General features: G+C 40.0%; 2 protein-coding genes across 4 annotated transcripts in view; one reads left to right on the forward strand and one right to left on the reverse strand.

The window, feature by feature from the left end:
• LOC130927130 (inactive dipeptidyl peptidase 10-like) overlaps positions 1 to 24,457 on the reverse strand; it is a 262,038-nt gene that overhangs the window by 181,041 nt on the left and 56,540 nt on the right. The window lies entirely within an intron of this gene.
• Positions 12,797 to 17,018, forward strand: LOC130927131 (uncharacterized). Of its 3 annotated transcripts, none has more exons than XM_057852710.1 (14): positions 12,797 to 14,041; positions 14,134 to 14,163; positions 14,232 to 14,471; positions 14,547 to 14,567; positions 14,643 to 14,681; positions 14,749 to 14,841; positions 14,923 to 14,964; positions 15,037 to 15,063; positions 15,145 to 15,186; positions 15,259 to 15,285; positions 15,366 to 15,407; positions 15,894 to 15,920; positions 16,001 to 16,042; positions 16,448 to 17,018. In XM_057852710.1, exons 1-14 carry the CDS (start codon positions 14,032 to 14,034, stop codon positions 16,564 to 16,566), a joined length of 801 nt encoding a protein of 266 aa, XP_057708693.1. In that variant the 5' UTR covers positions 12,797 to 14,031; the 3' UTR covers positions 16,567 to 17,018. The 3 variants fall into 3 exon arrangements, with proteins under 3 accessions (XP_057708693.1, XP_057708694.1, XP_057708695.1); XM_057852711.1 differs by having other exon boundaries at positions 14,550 to 14,567; XM_057852712.1 differs by lacking the exons at positions 15,145 to 15,186; positions 15,259 to 15,285.

Below are 24,457 nucleotides of genomic sequence, written 5' to 3' on the forward strand. Positions count from 1 at the left end.
CAGCGGTCCCACTGCCCCAAGCTGAGCTCTCCTATTTTAATGTATACATTGCACTACCCTCCCCACACAATCCCATCACGGTGCTGGGTAATGGCTGCCAGCTGGGAACCTGGCAGCCACAGTAATAGGGTTGTAGGTGGGTCCCACACTTTTCCTCTATGGCATGGCTCCCGGGGTGTGGCCTCCCCTCTGCCTAGGCCGCGGGAGTGGGGGGAGGTCCCCGTTTCGCTGGCTGAACGCCGGTGTATCTTCTGGATGTCACCTACTCCGGTGGGGAATCCTGCTCTGCCCTTGGCTTGGTTGGCCACTGGGGGTCCCGCGGCGTGCTGTGCCGGTTGGGGGCTGTGGCTGTGGGCCGTATGGGCGGACAGGAGTGGGGGCAGGCCTGGAGTTGGTGGTGTGTCCCCTCTTCCCATCCCTGAGGGCTGGTTGATGGGACCGCAGATGGCCCGGGCGACCACCCTGGATCCTGGGGGGGCTATGCTGGGCTGTAGGAGGAGGGATGGGCTGCGCTGATTTGACTGGACTCACTCAATGAAGCATTTAATAAAAACAAGTAACATGTTTAAAAACATTTGGGGGGGGGGGGGGGGGGGGGACAGCCCTTTTTCCGGAAAGCTATTTACTTAACCTTTTATTCAACTTTATAAGAGATGTTTCTGAGTCTAGGAAATTCATGCATTTCTGGAGCTACTAATTTTTTATTTGTGTGATTCAATAAAATGCTTTAGGCATTGCAATGAACTTCAGTGTTTGCATTATTCAATTATTTTACGCCAATTTTTACACTTTGACTGCAAATAAACACTGGCTCCAAAAATCGGTTATTGGCCCCTCTAACGACTAATAATCGGTATCGGTCGATCTCCAATCGAGGGCCTTTTCATAAGATTGACACGCTAACCCTCATGCTTGAAATTGTTTGATGATGATCAGTGGAACCTCAGTTCTTTTACACCAAAGGTTTTGTGCAATTGGGTTTCACTGATTTTTTTCACTGACCAGTTTTTTGTGCATTCAGTCAGTTTTTCTTCTGTGTAATAGAACTGGGCGTCCACATAATTCATCACATGCGTTTGTGACTCCGTCTGCCTGTTTCCAATCGAGTGAACATCACTCAGCACGTTCATCTGAAAATTTTTTGTAATGCAATCCAATTTTCTGTGCTTGTCTGTTGATTCTTTTATTCCTTTATTTAACCAGAGTACCATCATGATAAAAAACAACGACAACCTTGTATTTACAGTAGCCTTGCCAAGAAGCAGCAAAATTTAAAATACAATACTGTGTTGTACAAACAGTAACAAGTTTCATCAAATAAAACACAAGATTTATGAAAAACACTCCACAGAAAAGGAGGTTTCCTCAAGGGCTGTCAGTCTAGATGTAAAATTGCTTAATGAACTAAGGCAAGGTTCATTCTTGTTAATGCAGAATTCTGATTTTTTTGGCATATGTGTTTTATTGGCGTGCCCGTTCAGACTGCCATTGTCCATTGAGCCCGTTCAAGTACTACGCATACGCACTAATTCGCAGTCCGACACGCGCTGAGGAAACTGACCTGCATGCGCAGAAGCATCAAAACAAATAACTATGCACTTTGCGTGCTTGACACACACATAAGCTTGGCCATGTAAGCAATACTGAAATATTGTTAATTTGGTGTGCAGTAAGAGAAACAGAGGCTTATCAGGCTTATCCTTTTCTTCATAGTATTTTTTTACGACAACGGTCAAGCCAGCCTCCTCTGTCGTAAAAGCTGAGTTCAATCTAGATGCTAACGCTATTGAACAGCTACATCGCTGCCATTTTGCGTGCCGCTCTCGCTCTTTGCTGACGTAATTGCTGCATGAATTCTGATTTGGGTGACTTGACAGTTCAGACCACCGCCACATTCTGGAGAAATGTGCCCCAAATCGGATTTAAACCACATACGAAAGTGACCCGGATCGGATTTGAAATAGTCCACTTCTATGCGACTTGTCCCGTTCAGACCGTCAAGTTAATGCCTCAATCGAATCGGAAAAACACGAAAAAAACGGATTTGTGCATTAAGACCTGCAATATGAACCTAGTCTATGTTAACTTAATTCAAAGTCTTTTTACAAAATATTCCAAGCAGAAGGAACTGAATTCATAAACATTCAATTAATACACATTTCCCCCAGCTCCGTATAAGCAAATGAAACAGCAAGCAACAGATGATCATTAAAACGCAAAACATAAGACCAAGCCTATTCCATTAAGTTACAGATGTACGTAGGAGGGCAGTATACCAAGCATGTCCTTGTAAATAAAATTGTACCAGTGACACAGTCCCTTTCTGGACAAGACAATTAAGTAAAAAAAAATCAACAATATTAAGATTAGTATTTTTTTTTTTCAAGAAATTATACCATTAATAAACTCAGGTCATGATTTTAACACTTACACTCTGTATATGCATAGATTCCACCTTTAAAGTTTTATCTCGTAGCTGCACCTCAGCCATAATGAATGTGTGCTATTGCTGAACCGTAGCACCAATTGAAGAACTTGACTGCGCGTAACCCCTATTATCTAACAATATATTGTGGCTAGAGAAAAAGGCAAGTGGGTAGTAACTCAGTAGCCACCGTGGCTGTTGGGCAAAAAATTGACATCAAACCCTGCCATGATCAAGATATTGCCATGTGAGCTTGAGAATACTTCAAAAATACGAATGTCAGTTACCCATTTCATCAAAATGTATACAAATACAAGTTAAAACCCTGCTTACCAGCTCATTTATAGAAGATGTATGCTATTTCTCTCTGCAAGATCAAAGCACATGGTCTCCCCTGACCTTCGGCACTCTGAGCAGGCTAAATATAGCACATTCATCTAACATCAGAGGGGGTGAACTGAAAGACTTTGCTGTGTCTATTATACATTCTATGAATCATTTTAGACAGGCTTGTACTTAATCAATGTTTAACATCCTAGAGGACGTGTCCTCTGTTTCTGTAATATATATATATATCAAATGTGATCTATCTTTGTCAAAATCACACAGATGAAAAAACAGTGTCTGCTTTATCTAAAACCACCCAAACATTTATAGGTTTTCATATTTTAATGAGGATACTATGCAAACAATGACAGAAGGCGGAAAAATAAGTAAGTGAACAATGACATTTAATATTTTGTGCCCCCCCCATTGGCAGCAATAACTTCAACCAGATGCTTCTTGTAGCTGCAGATCATTCTGGCACATCGATCAGGACTAATCTTGGCCCATTCTTCTCTACAAAACTGCTGTAGTTCAGTCAGATTCCTGGGATGGCTGGCATGAATCACTGCCTTTAGGTCATGCCACAGCATCTCAATGGGATTCAAGTCTGGGTTTAGACTTTGCCACTCCAGAATGTGTATTTTGTTCTTCTGAAACCATTCTGAAGTTGATTTACTTCTGTGTTTTGGATCATTGTCTTGTTGCAGCATCCATCCTCTTTTTAGCTTCAACTGTCTGACAGACAGCCTCATGTTTTCCTGCAAAACATCCTGATTAACTTTTGAATTCATTCTTTATTCATTAATGATTGCAATTTGTTCAGGTCCTGAGTTAGCAAAACAGCCCCAAATCATGATGCTCCCTCACCATGCTTCACGGTGGGGATGAGGTGTTGATGTTGGTGAGCTGTTCCATTTTTCCTCCACACATGTGTTATGTTACGTTGTGTGTTACTCCCAAACAAATCAACTTTGGTTTCATCAGTCCACGAAATATTTTGCCAAAACTTTTGTGGAGTGTGCAAGTGCCTTTTTGCGAACATTAATCCATTCACTCCCAGCCATTTTCACCAGAGAAAGGCCCTTCACTCCCGGCCGTTTTTCTGGATTTTGACTGATTTCGCAAGGCCCACAGAAAATTCTGTTCTATTGCTATATAAACATGGAACCCACCAAAAGAGAGATTAGACTCTCTTTTTTCTGCAGAAAAAAAGCTCATATCTTTATCCATTCTTTAGAAATCAGCATTAGAAAATAGCTTAGTTTGAGCAATTTTCCCCTTTCTGATGAAAAAACGGAGAAAATCAGCTTTTTGTAAACACATACATTTCAAATATAACTTTGATTTTAACAAAGCTGTTTTTTGCATTAGTTACATCCCAAACATCTGAATGTTTTCCTTTTACAAAATACCATGAATAACCAGACGAATAGAGCTTTTCATAGCCAAGTAACAATTTATTTATACATGACTAATGAGAGATGACGCTTTCTCGCCGAGATGACGCCGTTGTCGCCACGTCAGGCATGTAAACTTTTCCCTCATCGTTGTCTGTCTCACAAAGATCGATTTTTGCCTCTCTGCGGGGTCTGCTCGGCGAACCGCTCCTCTGGGGGTCACAGTCGTTTTGCTCGGTCGTCCAGCGCAGGGGCGGACTGGTAATCTGTGGCTTCTGGAGGATCACAGAACGGCCGGTGCCCTGGACGGCCGGTGGCCGCCATTCATTATACATCACTGTTTTAATCCCCCCATCCTCTGATTATGTACAGTTCGCATCCTATCCGACAGGTGGCAGCAATGCGCCTGGCTGTTCACCGCCAATCTGATAGCGACGAGCGTTAATGCACAATATGGATGGTGGTGGCAAAAAAAAGAAAAGAGAAGGGTGGCGCGGAGAAGGAGGTGGTAATGATAAACTGGTGGAAGCTCCCCAAAACAAGCGCAGAGCAAGTAAGTAGGGATGAAGAGGTTTATTTGCTCGGTATACTGACAATTGTTATCCACCAGGTAGCTCCATTTTAAATGAAATAAATGACAATTATAGGGTTAGTGCCAGCTAGTCCATGTACCCGTTTTAAATCGTGTCAAGTTACAGTATGCTAGTCCTACAAAAAAAATATTTTAGCTTTAAAACAACGAATGCACACGCAGCAGCAATATTAATTCATAAGAAATATAAAATATTAATGAAATGAATGGTTTTACTTTAAAGTTTAGGTAGCTAAATTGATATATATTTTTAATCATTTATATATCGTTGTTTTCTGGTTAATACTTTTCAATGAAGGTTATGTTTAAAGGATTTGTCTTCAAATGTTTATTGTATTTTCATTTAAATTTATTATTTGTGTGGTAAGATTAATTATGGCATAAACAATGAAGTCATTGTATAGACACGGGGGATAGGTGCTATTATAATCAATTGGATACATAAAACTTGCTTTAAAAAATATAAATTCTTTAATTTGTTTATTCAGGTTGATCACAGAGCTAGGGCAGAAGATGAATCCAATTCCAGTTCAGCTTTGTAGTACTTTGAGCGCCCCAAGTCAGACAGTCACAGTCTAGACACATTTTTTACTTACCACCCTCAGAAGACAAAACACCTGACTGTACAAAGAGTATTCATACGCAAAGATGGCACAGATAGAAAATGGCTAACATACTGCGAAGAAAATAATAAACTATATAGTATATGTATAACAATGCAATGTGTAGTTCTTCATAGCCGCTTCATTTTTTCTCAAAGTGCACGAAATTGATGCATTTTACAATAAAATGTAAAAAAAATAAAAATAAAAATCTCCCAGGGGGCATGCCCCCGGACCCCCCTAGAGGGTCTGTTTCCCTTCGAACAGCGATTCTTGTGGGCTGGGCTGAGTCAAAGTCCAGGGCTGCTTTTTGGTCCCAGTCCGCCCCTGGTCCAGCGCCTGGCCTCCCAGGCGTCCTCTAGGTTGTTTTGTCCGGTCGGAGCGCCACCTGGCATCATGCCGCCAGCGCTCCGACCGTACTGCCCGGCCATTCATTGCTGTTGAATCGGGTTGTGGGTCTTACAAAATGCGCTACTGCCCTCCAGTCGCCAGTTTTATTGCTTTGAAATGGGTTTGTAGCTTTTGTTTTTTTGTTTCTCAGATAGATCGCAAGCTATTATTATTTATTTTCCCTTCAGGCATGACAAATCCATACAAACATACAGCATTTATATGTGTATACAATGAATTCAACCCGCAAAGAAAAAGGATGATGGGAGAAGCCGAAGCTTATTGAAACCCTTCCCCAGTATACCATATTTGACGCAGAAAATATCGAATATCAATTTTTGACATTCAGATTTTGTAGTGATTACAAGTTGTTGTTTTTTTTATAGTAACCATCCCCTCTGATTGTTCATTTTCCCAATAGTCCATTGTCGATCGTGGCAATGTGCTCGTTATGTTGATTAGATCCAGTACATTTGTTTCATTGGAACTATCTTCAAATTGGTCTTCCAACTGTAGTTGTGATGAGAGCAGAGAGTCCGCCACTTGGGTCATGATTAGTTTTCATAAGCTGCCAGATCTTCGACTTGCTTGATAACTTTCGTTTTCTGGTCTTGTGTTTTGACGAAAATTCTCTTATAGAAGCTTCTTGTAAAAAAAAACAAAAACAAAAAAAAAACACAAAAGACGTATAAATATGTTTTTGGGACAATGAAGCATTTAAAAATAGAACATATTTATACGTTTCTGGGAGCAAATGAATTAAACGAGCAACAATGGGGTTTTTTAGACAGCAGTGGCTTCCTCCGTGGAGTCCCCCCATGAACACCATTCTTGGCCATAGTTTTACATTTAGTGGATGTGTGCACAGAGACATTGGACTGTGCCAGTGATTCCTGTGAGTCTTTAGCAGACACTCTAGGGTTCTTTTTTTACCTCTCTGAGTATTTTTGTGCTGAACTCTTGGCGTCATCTTTGGTGGACGGCGACTCCTTGGGTGAGAAGGAACAGTGCCAAAGTCTCTCCATTTCTGCAGAGCTTTTCTAACTGTCGATTGATGAACATCCAGACTTTTAGAGATGGTTTTGTATCCTTTCCCAGCTTTATACAAATCAATAATCCTTGATCGCAGGTCTTCAGACAGCTCTTCTGACCGAGCCATGATGCACATCAGATAATGCTTCTCATCAAGACAATTCTTACCAGGTGTGTGTTTTATAGTGGGCGGGGCAGCTTTAAACCATTAATCAGTTACTGGGCACACACCTGACTTAAATTGTTTAGTGAAAACTAAGGCTGTCAAGTTTAATGCGTTAACGGGCAAAAATGAATTTTTTAAATTAATCACGTTAAAATATTTAACGCATGCGCGGAATGACCTGCTCATGCATTGCCTCAAACAGATTACAATGATGCACTTGGAAGCTAAGAAGCAAAGAAAGGTGTCTTGTTTTGTGCTTTTTTTTGACATAGGTATACCACACTCGACGTGCTGGCACTTTGTTTATTTATTTGCACATTCAGCTTCAACATTACCACAACTTACGGCTCTCGGCAGGCCGTAACTCTAACTCACTCCTGCATCATGTGAGTAAACAACACTTGCGCCGCGTGCACTTAAAGGTGCCTCGGATAATTCTATATCAGAATATTACAAAAGGCTTGTGCCGTTTATTGGCATAAGCTTCGGCAACACCTTCACAACAAACATAAGTATCATTTAGTGAAAGCACATCAAAAATAATATCTCTCAAAAAAATGTTCACAAAAAGAAAAGCGCTTCAATTTGTTTTAATGAAGCCCTATTCTCACACAGTTAAACAACAGTGCAAAGAGAACTGGCATTCCCAATCAAAATAGCTATGCAACATACACATAAAACTTACGGAGACTTTGGTCTAACTCTATTTAAACATTTCGTTTAGTTCAACAAATACACTGGATGGCAATATTTATTAACAAAATATACAAACTATCAGAGGTCAAGTACGTTGCGAAGCCAGCACTCAAATGAACGTAAGGTACAATGAACCCGCAGTAAAACAGGAAACTACGGCGGCAGTCGAGGGACAAAACACACTATTTGGCTTGATTTCTAAGTTAATTTAAAACTCGCCATTGACACCTTGTGGTGTATTTAGTGCATCTAGTTTATTTTTTGATTGAAAATCTTACAAATTTTATAAAAACATTAAGAGGGGTTTTAATATAAAATTAGTATAACTTGTACAAACATTTATCTTTTAAGAACTACAAGTCTTTCTTGTGGATCCTTTTAACAGAAAGAATGTTAATAATGTTAATGCCATCTTATGGATTTTCTGTTATAATAAACAAATACAGTATTTATGTACAGTATGTTGAATGTATATATCCGTCTTATGTCTTATCTTTCCATTCCAACAATAATCTACGGAAAAATATGGCATATTTTAGAGATGGTTTGAATTGCGGTTAATTACGATGAATTAATTTTTAAGCTGTGATTAACTCGATTAAAATTTCTAATCGTTAGTAAAAACTGGTTTCAATTGCTCTTTAGGTCGTCTTAGGCAGAGGGTTCACTTGGTACTTATTTGCCCCCCTTCTGTCATTGTTTCCATGCTATCCTCATGAAAATATGAAAACCTATAAATGTTTGGGTGGTTTTAGTTTTCATCTGTGTGATTTTGACAAAGATCAGATCACATTTGATGGTAATTTTATGTAGAAATGTGAGGAATTCCAAAAGGTACAGATACATTTTCACTTTATATACCACACTCCATGACACAAAAAACATGTCATGTCAACCAGAAACATCTCTATTTGCCAAAAATTGTGACTTATTCCACTGCCACTAAAAGAGATTTTCAGCCAACAGATGGAACTGAATTTAAAAAACATCCTTTTAAAATGGTTTTGATATTATTCTTTCCTAACCTTTAAGACTGTTATTAAGGTAACTGATGTAAATTGCAAAGTCACAGTTTTCGACTGGTTATTTTGGCCCCGCAAGGGTCTCTTTGCTTCATCCATACTACCACTTAAAGGTCAAGCTTTTGCAATTCTTGTGTCTTAGCACTCAATTAGTTGAAAATTGCCTTTTTCTGCTGGGAGCAGGTGATAATTGCTATGGGTCACGAGCAATTATTGCCAGTGAAACCCTTAGAGCCACTGCCTATTAAGTGGAGTTATTTAAATCGCCTCACCTTTGGGGTGCTTCCGCCTTTTCAACTTGCCATTAATTGGCAAAAGGATTTGTGAAACTTTCCAGTCACATGCTGATCCAAGACTTGTCATGCATTTAGATTCCACACAAGCTAAAAGTTTACTCTCAACAGCCGCGGGGGGAAAAAAATCATATTTACTGTTGATTAAAATTAATAGGTTAGCTCCATCAACCATAATTTAAATAGATCCACTAAAGGAATAATTCTATAGTTAACTTGCCTTTTGGGATTAAAAAATCACAGGCGTCCTTGGAGATCTATCCAGTTGAGTGCACCTGGTCTAATACTGTTTCAGTAAATATGTTTTGAGTACTGCCCTGAACACGAGGTTGCAGTGGTGGAATGTAACAAAGTGAAAGTACTTTGTTACTGTACTTAAGTACATTTTTGAGTATCTGTACTTTACTTGAGCACATACTGTATATGAAATGGCACTTTTTGCTTTTACTTCACTGCATTTTACGGTGGGTATCCGTACTTTTTACTCCACTACTTGTCAAATTGTCGCCTGCGTAACACATCACTTCTGTTTGTCTTTTTCTTTCGTGAATTGATAGTTTCATTTTAATGCATCCGTTGTAATTGATAAACCCTGTGCAACTGTACCGTAAATGAGCACTAAAGGCAGCAACACGAGTACAAGCAAGATTAGGCAGGTGGACGAGATATTGACCAATAATACCCACCATAGTCTTGTACAGTAGGTGGTGGTATGATCCTGATCGTTGCGTATAATCCACCATTAAGGTAAATTTTGGAGTTTTTTAGCTTGTTAAGCATCTGCTCACAGTGCAGTCTATTTTATTGTTGGTTTTTTTCAATTCTGCACAGCTTTGAATAAAACTGACCAGTCAATGAATTTTCTGGTTCTTACTTTGAATACTGACTCAGATCTCTGTATGTATGTATTTATACCGTATTTTCCACACTATAAGGTGGACCTGAAAGCCTTCAATTTTCTCATAAGCAGACAGTGCGCCTTATAGATTGATTAGATACATTTATTTATTAACTCAATGTCCAAATCACAACAACACAAACAAGATATGTATGTACATATATATATATATATATATATATATATATATATATATATATATATATACATGGCGGAAAACACAGACAAGACTGAAAAAGCAGTTTCTGCTCTTGCAACCATCTATAAAATAAACTGATGTATTTTAAAACAAAAGAACTGTTGTGTTTGATAGAACAATTGGTCTGTATGCTGCCATAGCAGATTCATGGCCCATTAAGCCCCAGAAACTATTTTTAATTTGTCCCTTTTACCCTGGAAACCCCCGTTTACAGACGTCGCGCAACCACTTTTGTTTCAACCTAGCCATAAAAAGAAGTTAAGTAATTGTATTTATGATGTCTGTCAAAATGTCTGTCATTTTTAGCTTAGAATCATTATTCAATGTCCAATATTTCATTAAAAAAAAAAAAAAAACGACTTTAAAAAATTATTGACTCTCATATTTTAAACTTTCAAACAAATTACGTCAGAATGAAAAAATTGGTGTCTGTAAAAAAGTCACGGATATCTGCCTCATAACTATCGCTTAATTGTATTTTTTCTGTTACTTTTTCCCCCGATATGTTAAATGATAAATAATCGATCCAAACAAAGAAACATTTTTAAAAAATCTTTTAAAAGGGTAAATATATGAAAAAGGAAATCTCGACCATTCCTTGATGTCTGCGATTTCTGCATCGCGACCCTTGGAATATTACCATGTTTCACCCATAAAATTCCCCCAAAAAATTCAGCTGTGGCCATTCAAAGCTGTGTCTTGACACTAGGTGATATATGCTACATAGAGTTTTTGGATCAAAACAAGGTAAGTACGCGATAATAATTCGTTAAAGTCATGGCGTCTGTAATTCTGCTCTCGCGTGCTCTCACCTCCAGATAGAGTTTTGCTGTTTAAAACTTGTTTTTTTTTTTTTAAATGCTCTCCTGTTATAATTTTTCTTCCCCCAGAAAATTGAGATTTTAAGCTTTCCAATGATGTATCACACATGCATACAAGACAATTTTTAAATTTGGCCAAATTGAGGGTCTTAGAGTGGAGCTTCAAGTCACCTGAGTGTTTACCGCCATAAATATTTTTATGTATATATTCTATATATTCTGCTCTTGCACTCCTCTTTCAAAGAAACTGCTGTATTTTAAGCCAAAACAACTTTTGTGTTTCATAGAACTATATGTCTTTATGCTGCCATAGCAGATTCATGGCGCATTAAGCCCCCGAACTATTTTTAATTTGTCCCCTTTTACCCTGGAAACCCCCAATTACAGGATCGTGCAACCGCTTTTGTTTCAACCCAGCCATAAAAAGAACGTAAGCAATTATATTTATTATTCAAAATATCTGTCATTTTTAGCTTAGAATAATTAATCGATGTCTAATATTTCGTTTAAAAAAAAAAAAAAAAACTTTAAAAAATTATTCACTTGCATATTTTAAACTTTTTTAAAAATTACGCCGCATTTCCCCCAATATTTTAGATGAATAATCAATCCCCCCCAAAAAAACGTTTAAAAATGTAAATATATGAAAATGAAAATCTCGATTACTCCTTGATGTCTGCAGTTTCTGCATCGCGACCCTTGTTATAGTACCATGTTTCACCCATAAAATCCCCAAAAAAATCCAGCCGTGGCCATTCACATCTGTGTCTTCATACTCGATAATACATGCTACGTGGAGTTTTGGGATCTTGTTAAAATCATGGCGTCTTTAATTCTGCTCTCGCGTGCTCCCACCTCCAGTTTGGGTTTTGCTGTTTAAAATTTTTTTTTTCTTAAATGCCCTCCTGTTCAAAAATGTTCTTCCCCCTGAAAATTGACATTTTAAGCTTTCCAATAATGTATCAGACGTGCATATCGGACAATTTTGAAATTTGGCCAAATTGGGGGTCTCAGAGCGGAACTTCAAGTCACCTAAGTGTTTTCCGCCATATATATATACACACACACACACACATACATATATATATATATATATATATATATATATATGTATATATATATTCCGCCATATATATATATATACACACACACACACATATATATATATATATCATGGCATGACATTTCCTTTAGCGCAGCACCATCTAGTAGATGCATAACGCAACCCAACCACTACTACTACTACTACTACAACTACTAATACTACTGTGCCTTATAATGCGGTGCACCCTTTATATGAAAGCAGTTTTAAAACAGGCCATTCATTGAAGGTGGGCCTTATACTCCGATGCGCCATATACTGTAGCCTTATACACACACACACACGTATATATGTATATGCCGTATTTTGCGCACTATAAGGGAGACTTTTACTTTTTACTTGTAAATTTTAAAGCAAGTACTTATGTACATTGACTTGAGTACATTTTTTCTTAGATACTATAGTTAAGCAAATCTTTGCACCTGTATCTGTAATTTTACCTAAGTTTAAAAAAAAAAAGTCAGTACTTCATCCACCACTACATAGTTCTGGCATAGTTCTGTGCCCGTGTGGTGTTGACCCCCTCTAGATGAGAGGCGCTCAATACGTCGATCGCAGTTGACTGGTAGAGCTCAAACTATCTACTAATCTACTGAGAGAGAGTAATAAAATACACCTTGTGTCAAGTAGGGTTCATGCCCCCGATGATTTATGACTTTGACCTCTGTGACCCCGCCCCCTTTGATTGTAGTCCTTTGATCTCTATTGATGATGACAGATGATTGATGACCCCTCCCCCCTTTCTCCTTTGATCGTGGTCCTTTGATCTCTATTGGTACTGACAGGTGATTGATGACCCCCCCCCCCCTTTATCCCTTTGATCGTAGTCCTTTGATCTCTATTGGTGCTGACAGATGATTAATGACCCCAGCCCCCCTTTACCCCTTTGATCGTAGTCCTTTGATCTCTATTGGTGCTGACAGATGATTAATGACCCCCGCCCCCGGACCCCTTTTGATCGTAGTCCTTTGATCACTATTGGTCATGGCAGATGTTTAACAACTTTGAAGTTTAGCGCATGCGTGCTAGGCGTGTTATGGGTTATGTCCGTACATGTCCCCCCTAGAAAAAAACGTAGTGTGTGGAGGGGGCGTGTTTAGCGCATGCGTGCTAATGCGTGTTCCGGGGACATGTCCGTACATGTGAATCGGAAGTAGTAGGGCGTGTTTAGCGCATGCGTGCTAATGCGTGTTCCGGGGACATGTCCGTACATGTCCTAACGAAGAATCGGAAGTAGTAGGGCGTGGCTAGCGCCTGGGCTAGTCGTAGCCAAAGCGAGCTAACCGGCATTCTCAACAAGCTACCGTGAGGGGAGCCATGATTAACGAGACGTGTGTTAACATTAGCCCTCAGCTGGTGAAGACTGCTTTTTACCAGGTTGGTCACATTATATGAAATTATTGATCATTTAGTGAAAGGAACAGCATCATAAAACATAATATCCTCTTACTTGTTAATTTTTAAACCTAACTTAACCTAACCTAACCTATTGAACTCGCCTAAGTATCCTTGAGCAAGGTACTGAATCCCTCAATGCTCCTGGTGACGCAACACCAGTAGGTAGATGGCAATGTAGTGTATGCCATGAAGTCTATTCTTTTTAGACTAATAATGACTCAAAATGAGCTCCAAAATGTAATGCTACTGGAAGGAATCTCAAGTCTGTACAGAAAAATGGTTGAAGCATGACGCAGTCCTGCAGATGTTATTCCTATTGCATGATAGTTTACGCGGACCTGTGTATCAGTGGGGGGAGACGCTGCAAAAACGCGGCATTTTTCAACAAATGTATGTCTACACACATATACAGATCTCATGTTTGTGTTAAGATGGGTATCTGTGCAATCTCAAAGGCGTTATCAGTGGAGAGAAACGAAGCATTTTTTTCAACAAATGTATGTCCACTCAGCAAAATGCAGAGCCCCATGTTCATTTAAAGATCAAGGTCATAAAACATTTTAAAAATCAAAAACTACAAAATACGATTACGTAAAAATGGGTGGGGAAAACCCTATAAATTCGCTATCTCCTCGCCTTCTTCGTTGTCCGTTCAACATACCTGATACCAAATGGCCAGAGGTGAGTTCCAACTCATTTTCATGATGTTAATATTGGCACTTTATGAAGATGTAGCTATTGATAACAAAAGCTTCTTTGCTTTATATTCACAGAGGTTAAAGAAATCAACATTTCAAACTATGGTATGTAGACCTTTTTTCTTTCTGTTTAAATGTATGCATTTTTAGTACAAAATTCCCCCATACACCAGAGTTGGACCTAAGGTCTGATGCGGAGGACACTGAATTGACACATCACGCGTCGACACCGGCTTCTTCGCCATCCCTACTATGGGACCTTGGTGATTCGGAGGCTGATCTTAATTATTCTTCGCAATCGACTTCGGATAACGACATACAGCCGCACGACTGGCGTAGGCCATTATCGCGATCAAGTGAGGAGGACAGTGGCTATTATTCACAATCTAATGGCCTATCCACTCCACCAAGAGGTATGCTTTTTTTTCTAAAACCAAATTATTCATTAGAACGAAATGTAAACTGTGTTTTATCATTTTTCTAAACAGCAGCAACAGCATACTTAGCAGGTGAGAATTTCAATATTTTCCCCATCGATTATCCAATACTTAACCTTATAACATTTCTATAAATTCATATTACAGATGCCTCTACACAAACTGACATATTCATTAAATCAGAAGGTAAGCCTTTTTTTTTCTAAAACAAATTATTCATTTACAAGGAAATGTGTTTTATCATTTTTTTAAGCTGTCGATGAGCCAGCCATCTTAGTTGGTGAGAATTTTATATTTACCCCCTCGGTGATTCGATACGCACCACCAGCGCAGGTGTTAGTTGCGGGTAAGAATATTTTATTATATATTTTCCCCTCTGTTATGTTCTACATGTCCTATTAATTATAAAATCCCCCTCTATTTGTAGATGCAACTGCGCAGATTGATGAGTTATTCATTCAACCAAACGGTAAGTGACAGTTTTTTTTTAATGATGAAATGTGTTTTATCATTTATTTATATATTTTTTATTTTTTTTAAGCCGCCCCAAAACCTGCAATAGTTGCGGGTAAGAATATTTTATTATATATTTTCCCCTCTGTTATGTTCTACATGTCCTATTAATTATAAAATTTCTCTCTATTTGTAGATGCAACTGCGCAGATTGATGAGTTATTCATTCAACCAAACGGTAAGTGACAGTTTTTTTTAAAATGATGAAATGTATTTTATCATTTATTTATATATTTTTTATTTTTTTAAGCTGCCCCAAAACCTGCAATAGTTGTGGGTAAGAATATTTTATTATATATTTTCCCTCTATTATGTTCTACATGTCCTATTAATTATAAAATTCCCCTCTATTTGTAGATGCAACTGCGCAGATTGATGGGTTATTCATTCAACCAAACGGTAAGAGACAGTTTTTTTTAATGATGAAAATGAAATTCAATAGTATAGTGAGAAAAATGTCCACATTTCCTAACGCACTTGTTAAGGAAGGAGAAAGACGTGAGGGTGTGGGTGTGTGTGGGGGCATGTGTGTGTGTGTGTGTGTGTGTGTGTGTGTGTGTGTGTGTGTGTGTGTGTGTGCTCACATGTTAAGGAAGGAGAAAAAGAAAGAGGAGGGATGTGCGTGCGTGCGTGCGTGTGTGTGTATGTGCGCACACATTCCAAGATGGGAACGCTACGCAGACCAAGAAAAAGGCGAGGGGAACGCTTACTGCAGCGCTTTAAATAAAAAAATGCAAAACATTGTGTGATTCTTATTTAATCTACCTGTTATTAAGCTGTATGTTGCCCTTAATAATGATTTTGTATTGAATATGTATTCACTTTTTATTAATCTACCCTTAATGAAATTATCATTTATTTATATATTTTTTATTTTTTCTTAAGCCGCCCCAGCGCATGTGTTAGTTGCGGGTAAGAATATTTTATTATATATTTTCCCTCTATTATGTTCTACATGTCCTATTAATTATAAAATTCCCCTCTATTTGTAGATGCAACTGCGCAGATTGATGAGTTATTCGTTCAACCAAACGGTAAGAGACAGTGTTTTTTTAATGATGAAAATGAAATTCAATAGTATAGTGAGAAAAACGTCCACATTTCCTAGCGCACATGTTAAGGAAGGAGAAAAAGAAAGAGGAGGGATGTGCGTGTGTGCGTGCGTGTGTGTGTATGTGCGCACACATTCCAAGATGGGAACGCTACGCAGACCAAGAAAAAGGCGAGGGGAACGCTTACTGCAGTGCTTTGAATAAAAAAATGCAAAACATTGTGTGATTCTTATTTAATCTACCTGTTATTAAGCTGTATGTTGACCTTAATAATGAATTTATATATTTTATTAATCTATCCTTATTGAACGTATATGTCATACTTCATAATGAAAATGTAATGAATTTGTACAATTGCAAGCTGATATGTGTTTCTTAACTTTGCAGTTATAATTCCACGTCTCATCAGGAGCGGGCCGCATGAGCTTCCTCGGGAACCTGGCACCCCGTTTGGATTCATTATTGACGAAGCGAGAGGTCGATATTATTCATATTATTTTGTCTGATTTGCTATCCTGATTAAAAATGGATGATTCTATTCCTGACATACCGTGTGAATTTCAAGATTTTATCAATCAAATAAACGAGCAAATGGTGTCACAGCCTGATATACCTTACGAACTGTTGGATATTGTCAGCGGAATAAACAATGTGAATCAGGTAAACAATGAGATGGCATTTGAGCAACACAACCCAGACACGCTGATTGATTCAGATGATCCATTTGTAGCCATTCGATCAATAGATGATTTTGTCGATTTCTTTCAGCCTTTACAAAACGCTTTAATACAACTTAATCAACCGAGCAATGTTCCAAACGAATCAACTGACAGTGTCATGCACAATGATGTACAAGCTGACACACAGGAGCAAACTGACAGTGTCATGCATAATGATGTACAAGCTGACACACAGGAGCAAACTGACAGTGTCATGCACAATGATGTACAAGCTGACACACAGGAGCAAACTGACAGTGTCATGCACAATGATGTACAAGCTGACACGCAGGAGCAAACTGACAGTGTCATGCACAATGATGTACAAGCTGACACGCAGGAGCAAACTGACAGTGTCATGCACAATGATGTACAAGCTGACACGCAGGAGCAAACTGACAGTGTCATGCACAATGATGTACAAGCTGACACGCAGGAGCAAACTGACAGTGTCATGCACAATGATGTACAAGCTGACACGCAGGAGCAAACTGACTCGGACACACAAATAGGGGGTGCAAGCGAAACAGTAAGACCAAAATTTAACAATATCGAATTGAGACAGATATTGACACCGTCGAGGGTCGCCGATTCTCCTGATTTTGTCAGCTTTTACAACGACATAATGGAAAATGTTCAGCGACAGGCTGATCATGTGGTTGCAATTACACAACCTGGTGACATTATTCAAATTGAGGTGGTCGGTGACAATGTTCAGCAACATGTCGTCTTAAATGCCACCGATGACCCTGAAATAATCCTTCATGGTTTTCACAATGTGATCGATCGACTTGTACAATCCAATTACCAAATCCTCTGCAATACTGAGTTGGAGATGGTGGTCAACATCGTTAAAGATCAAAGGGGCGGGGTTAGGAGAAAGTTGACACACATGCTCGATTGTGAGATTGTTCGCAAAAAACGACGGTACCTGTATGACCCACTTCCTCAAAACAATCAACTATGTTTAGCCATGGCGTTAGCATATATGTTAGACAAATCGTTACCCACAAATGCCTTAATACAAAAGGCTCGTGAACTCCATACAGCCATAGGTCTGAGTGAACAAACTGCTGCGGGGTTTGCTGACATTCACAAATTTGAACAACACCTGAATCGTAAAATAGTTGTCTTGTACAGGCCTGATGACTCGGATATGCCGATGAAGCATTTCGAGACTGATTTTGTCAAAAATCCAAACACTTTGGTGTTGACTCTAATTCAGAATCATTTTTATGGCGTGAAATCTCCAGCACAATTTCTGGGTCACGCCTACTTCTGCTATTTCTGTTATAAAGGTCACGCGAATGCCAACATTCACAGGTGTGCATTCTATTGTCATTTATGTAAAGACCCCGAATGCCGTCAACGATCGGTGGATTATACCAAATGCACAGACTGTAATAACGTTTGTTACAACAAGATTTGCTACGCTAAGCATAAAGAAGTTGTTAAAACGTCCCATGGCGAATGGGGGAGCAGATGCTCCAGATACAAGAAATGTGAGAAATGTGGTCAGACATTCTACGTTAATATGTACAAGAAAGCCAGACAACACAGATGTCCTGTCCCTAAATGCCAAATTTGTAGGGTCCCATTGGTGACAGCCAACATTGTCAATGATAGACACCTTTGCTTTATCCAAACCCTGAAACCCCAGGCACCAAATCAGAACATAGTCTTTTACGACTTTGAGACTTTTTTATCAAATGAGGGGGTACACACAGCTTTCTTGGTGTGCACAAAATCATTTGCAGGAGAGAACAAATGCTTTTACGGGGTTGATTGTTGTCGTCAATTTATCCTACATTTTAGACAAAAAAAATTTGAAAATTACATCTTCGTGGCCCACAATGCTCGAGCTTTTGACGCTTATTTATTGATTTCAAAAATGTTGGATCTGGGTGTCGGTCTGTCCCCTATCATGCAGGGTAGTAAAATTATATGTTTTACCGAGACTCGGTATGGCTTAAAATTTATTGACTCCTTGTCCTTCTTAATGATGAAGTTGTCTTCGATGCCTAAAACTTTGGGGTATGAAGACAAAATGAAGGGGTATTTCCCTCACTTATTCAGCTCCCAAGAGAACCTGAATTATGTAGGGCCCTACCCAGCCCCTGAATTTTACAGCATAGACCGCATGTCAGAGATCGAACGGGAGAAATTCCTTGATTGGTACCGAAAAGAATGTCACGGTACATTCGATTTCCGCAAGGAGGCGCTAATGTACTGTCAGAACGATGTGGACATTTTAGCTATTGGTTGTCGGCTGTTCAGAGATGCTTTTTTGAAAGAAACAGATGTGGATCCTCTAAACAGTGTCACGATAGCCTCGGCCTGCATGAAAGTCTTCCGTACAAAATTCTTACAGGCCGACACTTTGGCTATACCATCCCCTGACAATTACAGACGTCGGCATAAGTCCTACTCACACGCGTCCATACAATATTTAGAATGGGTGTCGCATGATAGAGGAATATTCATCGAACATGCCTTGAACACAGGCGAACGTAAGGTGGGTGGTTTTTTTGTTGACGGCCACGCCTTAGGGGCGGATGGTACGATTCATGTTTGGGAATTTGATGGCTGTTATTTTCACGGCTGTCCTGATTGTTTTGAACCGTCGGCGATTTGTCCGATGACGCAAAGACCCTTTCGTGAGCTTCATGAGGCAAATGAGGAAAAGTTGGCGGCATTGAAGTCGGTGCCAGGAGTCCGGCTAACGATCATGAAAGAGCACGAATGGAACAAACTGAAATGTGAGAACCCCGCTATCCGGGAGTTCTTACACAACTCTGATTTCCCCAAACCGCTAGATCCCCGTGAAGCTCTCTTTGGCGGTAGGACAAATGCCTTTGTGTTAAGACACACTGCTGGTCCCGATCAGAAAATACTTTATGTTGATGTCACTAGCCTGTACCCCTTTGTAAACGCCTCAAAAAAATATGCGATCGGACATCCGATTATTATCCACAACAATTTTGAGGCTGATGTAACCAAGTACTTTGGTTTCATTAGAGCTAAAGTCTACCCGCCGCGAAAACTGTATTTCCCGGTGCTCCCTTACAAAACTGCTAAAGGCAAACTCGTGTTTACACTATGCCGCACATGTGCGGAAATAAACAACCAGTCTGATGACTGCAAACATGATGATGAATCGAGGGCCCTGACCGGCGTGTGGGTCACTCTCGAAATGAACAAAGCTGTTGAGTTGGGTTACAGATTAGCTCGTGTAATGGAGGTCTGGCATTTTGAAAAGACCAGCAGCGAGGTCTTTGAAGGATATATAAAAACGTTTCTCAAGGGGAAACAAGAAGCGTCTGGTTTTCCGACCAATGTTGTTAGTCAGGCCGACAAGCAGAAATACATTTGCGACTACCAAGCAAATCAAGGAATACAACTAGACATCGACTCCATCGGACTCAATCCGGGAAAGAGACAGGTTGCAAAGTTGTGTCTGAACAGTCTTTGGGGGAAATTTGGTCAAAGGAGTAACTTGAATCAAACCCATTTTGTCAAAAAGGCTGCAGAGTTTTTCAAAATTTTGTTCTCGGGGATGTATGAGATCAAATACTTTGGTTTTATTAACAAGGATGTAGCCATGATTCAGTACAACTTTAACAAAAAAAACATTGCCCCGCCCTCTGCAACTTCCAATGTTTTTGTCGCATGCATGACAACTGCGCACGCTCGATTAGTCATGTACGAATATTTGGAAAAACTGCAGGAAAATGTCCTGTATTCGGACACTGACTCTCTCATCTATGTAGTTGGTCCTGGAGAAGAGCCCCTCCCTCTAGGTAATTATCTTGGCGATTTGACGGATGAGCTAGCTAACGATTCCATCGAGGAATTCGTCTCTGCCGGTCCAAAATCGTACGCGTATCAGACGAGACAAACCAAAAAAACAGTAATAAAAGTCAAGGGGATCACTCAGACTTATGCTTGTTCACAGCGTGTGAATTTTGATACTATAAAGGACTTGGTCGACGGGTATGTCGATCACTGTGGCGTTGGCACCCCCAGGACTATAAACACTCCGCAACACATCATTGTGCGTGACAAAAAGTCGTTTGAGCTAAGAAATAAATCATTTCAGAAAACATTTAAAGTCGTGTACGACAAACGACGGTTATTAGCCGGCGGTAAAACTCTTCCTTTTGGCTATTAAGGAAATGGAAATGTCTGAGGTTGGTTTCGACCCCCGCTTCCAAATGCCATGCTCTATTTTATTAGCAGGCCCTAGCGGGGCTGGGAAAACGTTTTTTGTCAAGAAGCTTTTGGAGAATTGTAACCATGTGATGACATATGTGCCTGAAAATGTTGTTTGGATTTACACTTCAATGCAACCCATGTATTTAGAGCTGAAGGAACAAAATAAAGAAATTCAATTTTTGAAAGGCATTCCTGATTCATTCGAGGACGAGAGACTCTTTCCAACAAACCAAAGCCATCTCATAATTCTAGATGATGTCATTTTTCAAGCCTTGGACCACCCAGAAGTGGTTAGATTATTTACACAATACAGACATCATTGTAACAAGAGTGTGATTCTTTTGACTCAAAACATATTTCATCAAGGCAAATATAGCCGCACTATCAGCTTAAATAGTAATTATATCATACTGTTTAAAAATCCTCGAGATCAACTGCAGACAAGTGTGTTGGCCAACCAGATGTTCCCTTCCAAGAAAAAGTATTTTTTAGAATGTTATGAAGATGCCACACGTGTACCTCACGGCTACTTAATTGTAGATCTCACCCCAAACTGTCCAGAACGATACAGACTGAGGACAGGTGTGCTTCCTCATCAGTGGCCTACCGTGTATATTTCTAAGGCCTAGCATGTCTACTCTCTTAAAAACCAACGCCCCTCTACTCAAAGCGCTTTTTCAGGCCAAACCTGAGAAACGTAAGGACATACTGAAACGAAGTCCAGACAGTCTGGTCAAAGCGTTGTGTGAAATTGCCCTTAACCTTGTACGTGGGAACATTCCTCTTACGTCAACACAACTCAAAAAGCTGAAAAAACAAAGGACGGTGATCCGTCTACTGGCCGACAGGAGAAAAAGCTTGAAAAGAAAAAGAGCTGCCTTGCAGCAGAAAGGCGGTTTTATTTTCCCTTTGTTGGCAACACTGGCTCCTGTCCTGGGTAGTGTTATAGGTGGTTTGATCAGAAAAGACTGATAAACATGACCCTCAGAACAGCGGACAAAATGTTTTTGATTTCCCCACAACAACTAGAACGGCTGAGGAACACAGAGCCCAACATTCGGCAGAAAGCCGAGCATGATCTGGATATAAAAATGAGAGAGGTTCTAGAGAATCGCTCTTTGAGTCAATACGATAAAATTAAAAAGTATGAAGCTCTGATGCAACGTTACTTAAGTCTTTTGAAACAAGGGGAGAAGGAGCCTCGGAATGTCACATTGACCCTCCCCACAGCGACTTACCAACACAACACAAGCGTTGATGGAGAAGGAGCGGTTGTAAAGAAGGAGGAGGAGCCATGGCATGATCTGGTGCAAAACTTTCCAATCAGTTATCGCAAAAACGCTCTATTTGTGTTAAAAAAATTTGTCGACAATGATAAAAGCTGGACATCGCGAAACGAATTCATATTCCGAGGTAGACCCATTATCGGCTCGCACATGATTGATCTCCTCAAACATCTGACATCTACTGGAAAAACAGTCATGATACCACCCCCTAGAGGTTGGGATGAGTTCCTGCATACACTGCGTGAATTAAACATCCCCGAGACTTCCATCTCGAATCCGCATGCTCGTGAACAGTTCCGACGATTAAAACTTGACGACGGTTTGGAGTTTAACGACCAGCCTAAGGCGCATCCGAAAAAAAGAAGAGCGAAGAGAGAGAGGTCGTCGCCTCACAAGTGGATTGGATTAAATGAGTAATGCACACGAGAAAATATTCTGTTTTTTTTTTTCATTTATTGAATAAAATGTTTGTAAAAAGTCAAGCGTTTACAGACAATGACATTTTTTAAACTTTTGCAACGAGCATGATCGCTGACCATAGCATGCATCATAGGTAAACATTTGATGACGTTTAACAAAAGTAGATACCATGGAGTCATTTTTAAGTGTGTCATCGCTATAGCAAGCTAATACATCATGAAATGAAAGGCCGCAGCCTCGCTGAATTAAGTAATATACACAATGTTGACCACATGTGATTGAGAGCTCGTTCTGTAGTTGGTAGGTGTGGTATATTATTCGGTTGGCGTGTTTTTCCAAAAAAGAGATGATACTCGGGGGATAATAGTCCAAATCTGGAGGCAGGCCATAGGCGTCAAAGAATGTTGCCACATTATTCTCCTCCAAGGTCAAGGCGAGCCAGTGCTCCCCCGGTTGGCTACGCGGGTGGGTGTTTACAATAAAATGTCTCGCCGGGGTGGGGGTTAAAGAGTTTAACTCATCAGAGGCGTAGACACCTCCAAATAACTTCCCCTGGAGGCGGGTCATCAGAGTTTCCAGGGCTCTCCCGTCCATCTCTCAGTAATAGTCCACCAGTACTTGCCGTTTTGAGTCTATTTCCAGAATAGAGTCATAGCATGCGTAGACAATAAGTGTGACTGTGTGAGGCAGTGGAGCTTTGAATCTCATCTCCAATCTGACACTACCGTTAGACACAGTCGATAATGCAGATGTGTCGTCTTTAGCGCTCAAATTGAACACATATAGAGCATAGCCGTCCATGAAATCCTCGTGATCAATACAGAGAGGCAGATCCTTCAAATGTCTGCCTGTAGACGTAAACAAATTATAAAACTCGCGAGCGGCATTCCTTTCGGAAAATTGTGGTTGAAAAGGTTTCGAGGGGATTTGTCTTCCTTCCTGCGTCAGAGCTAAATACTCCATGTTATAATTAGCAAAGTTGAAAGGGTTACTTTCTCGACGACCCGTGAACGCCGTGTGTGCAACTAGGCCAACTACGACATAACGAGGCATTGGTCCGAGGAAAAGGTTATCTTGCTGACACGTTCGAGATTGTTGAGGGATAGAGTACGTTTTTACGTTAATACGTGACAGGGGGTACAAAGCGTTCTCTTTGCGGAGTGCAGCCTCGTGTCCCAGAGAAACAGCTGGAGACACAGCGACCCTTTTGACAAATAAAGAAGCGCTCAATATTTTTAACTTATGATCGCTGTTAGCCGGTGAAATGAAGCAGAAATCATTGTTGGCCTTGATGAGTTTGACGCGTAAGTCCACATTGTTTAACAGGAGTCGTTCACAAAAAAATATGTCGGCATGTAGAGGGCCTATGACATAAAATGATCTGGAGCCAGCAACCCTCTGCGCTCGGTTCACCAAACCCTCATTCACAGCGTCGCCAGTAAGGTCAGTGGTGTCCATTTGTCCACTTTTATCTTTGAAAAACATACCGGCTGTGAACTGGCTCTTCAAAGAAGCGTCCGAAAAGTTTAATAAAGCTTCTATCATGGATCGATAAGGGTGTGTCGAACTGGACTGAGATATCAATCTGTCTGCCAAAGTAACATCAACTTGGGAGAATATGGTGTTAAGTGGGTAATTGATAAGCCCCACCTTCTCCGCCGCAGGTAAACGGGATCCATCGGCGTTTGTCACCTGTAATTGGAGCTGAAGCAGGGTGTCCGCGAGGTCCAGATATTTAGAACCATCGCCAGGAACAA

The sequence above is a fragment of the Corythoichthys intestinalis genome, chromosome 12, assembly GCF_030265065.1.
Source record: "Corythoichthys intestinalis isolate RoL2023-P3 chromosome 12, ASM3026506v1, whole genome shotgun sequence".
Lineage (NCBI taxonomy): Eukaryota > Metazoa > Chordata > Actinopteri > Syngnathiformes > Syngnathidae > Corythoichthys > Corythoichthys intestinalis.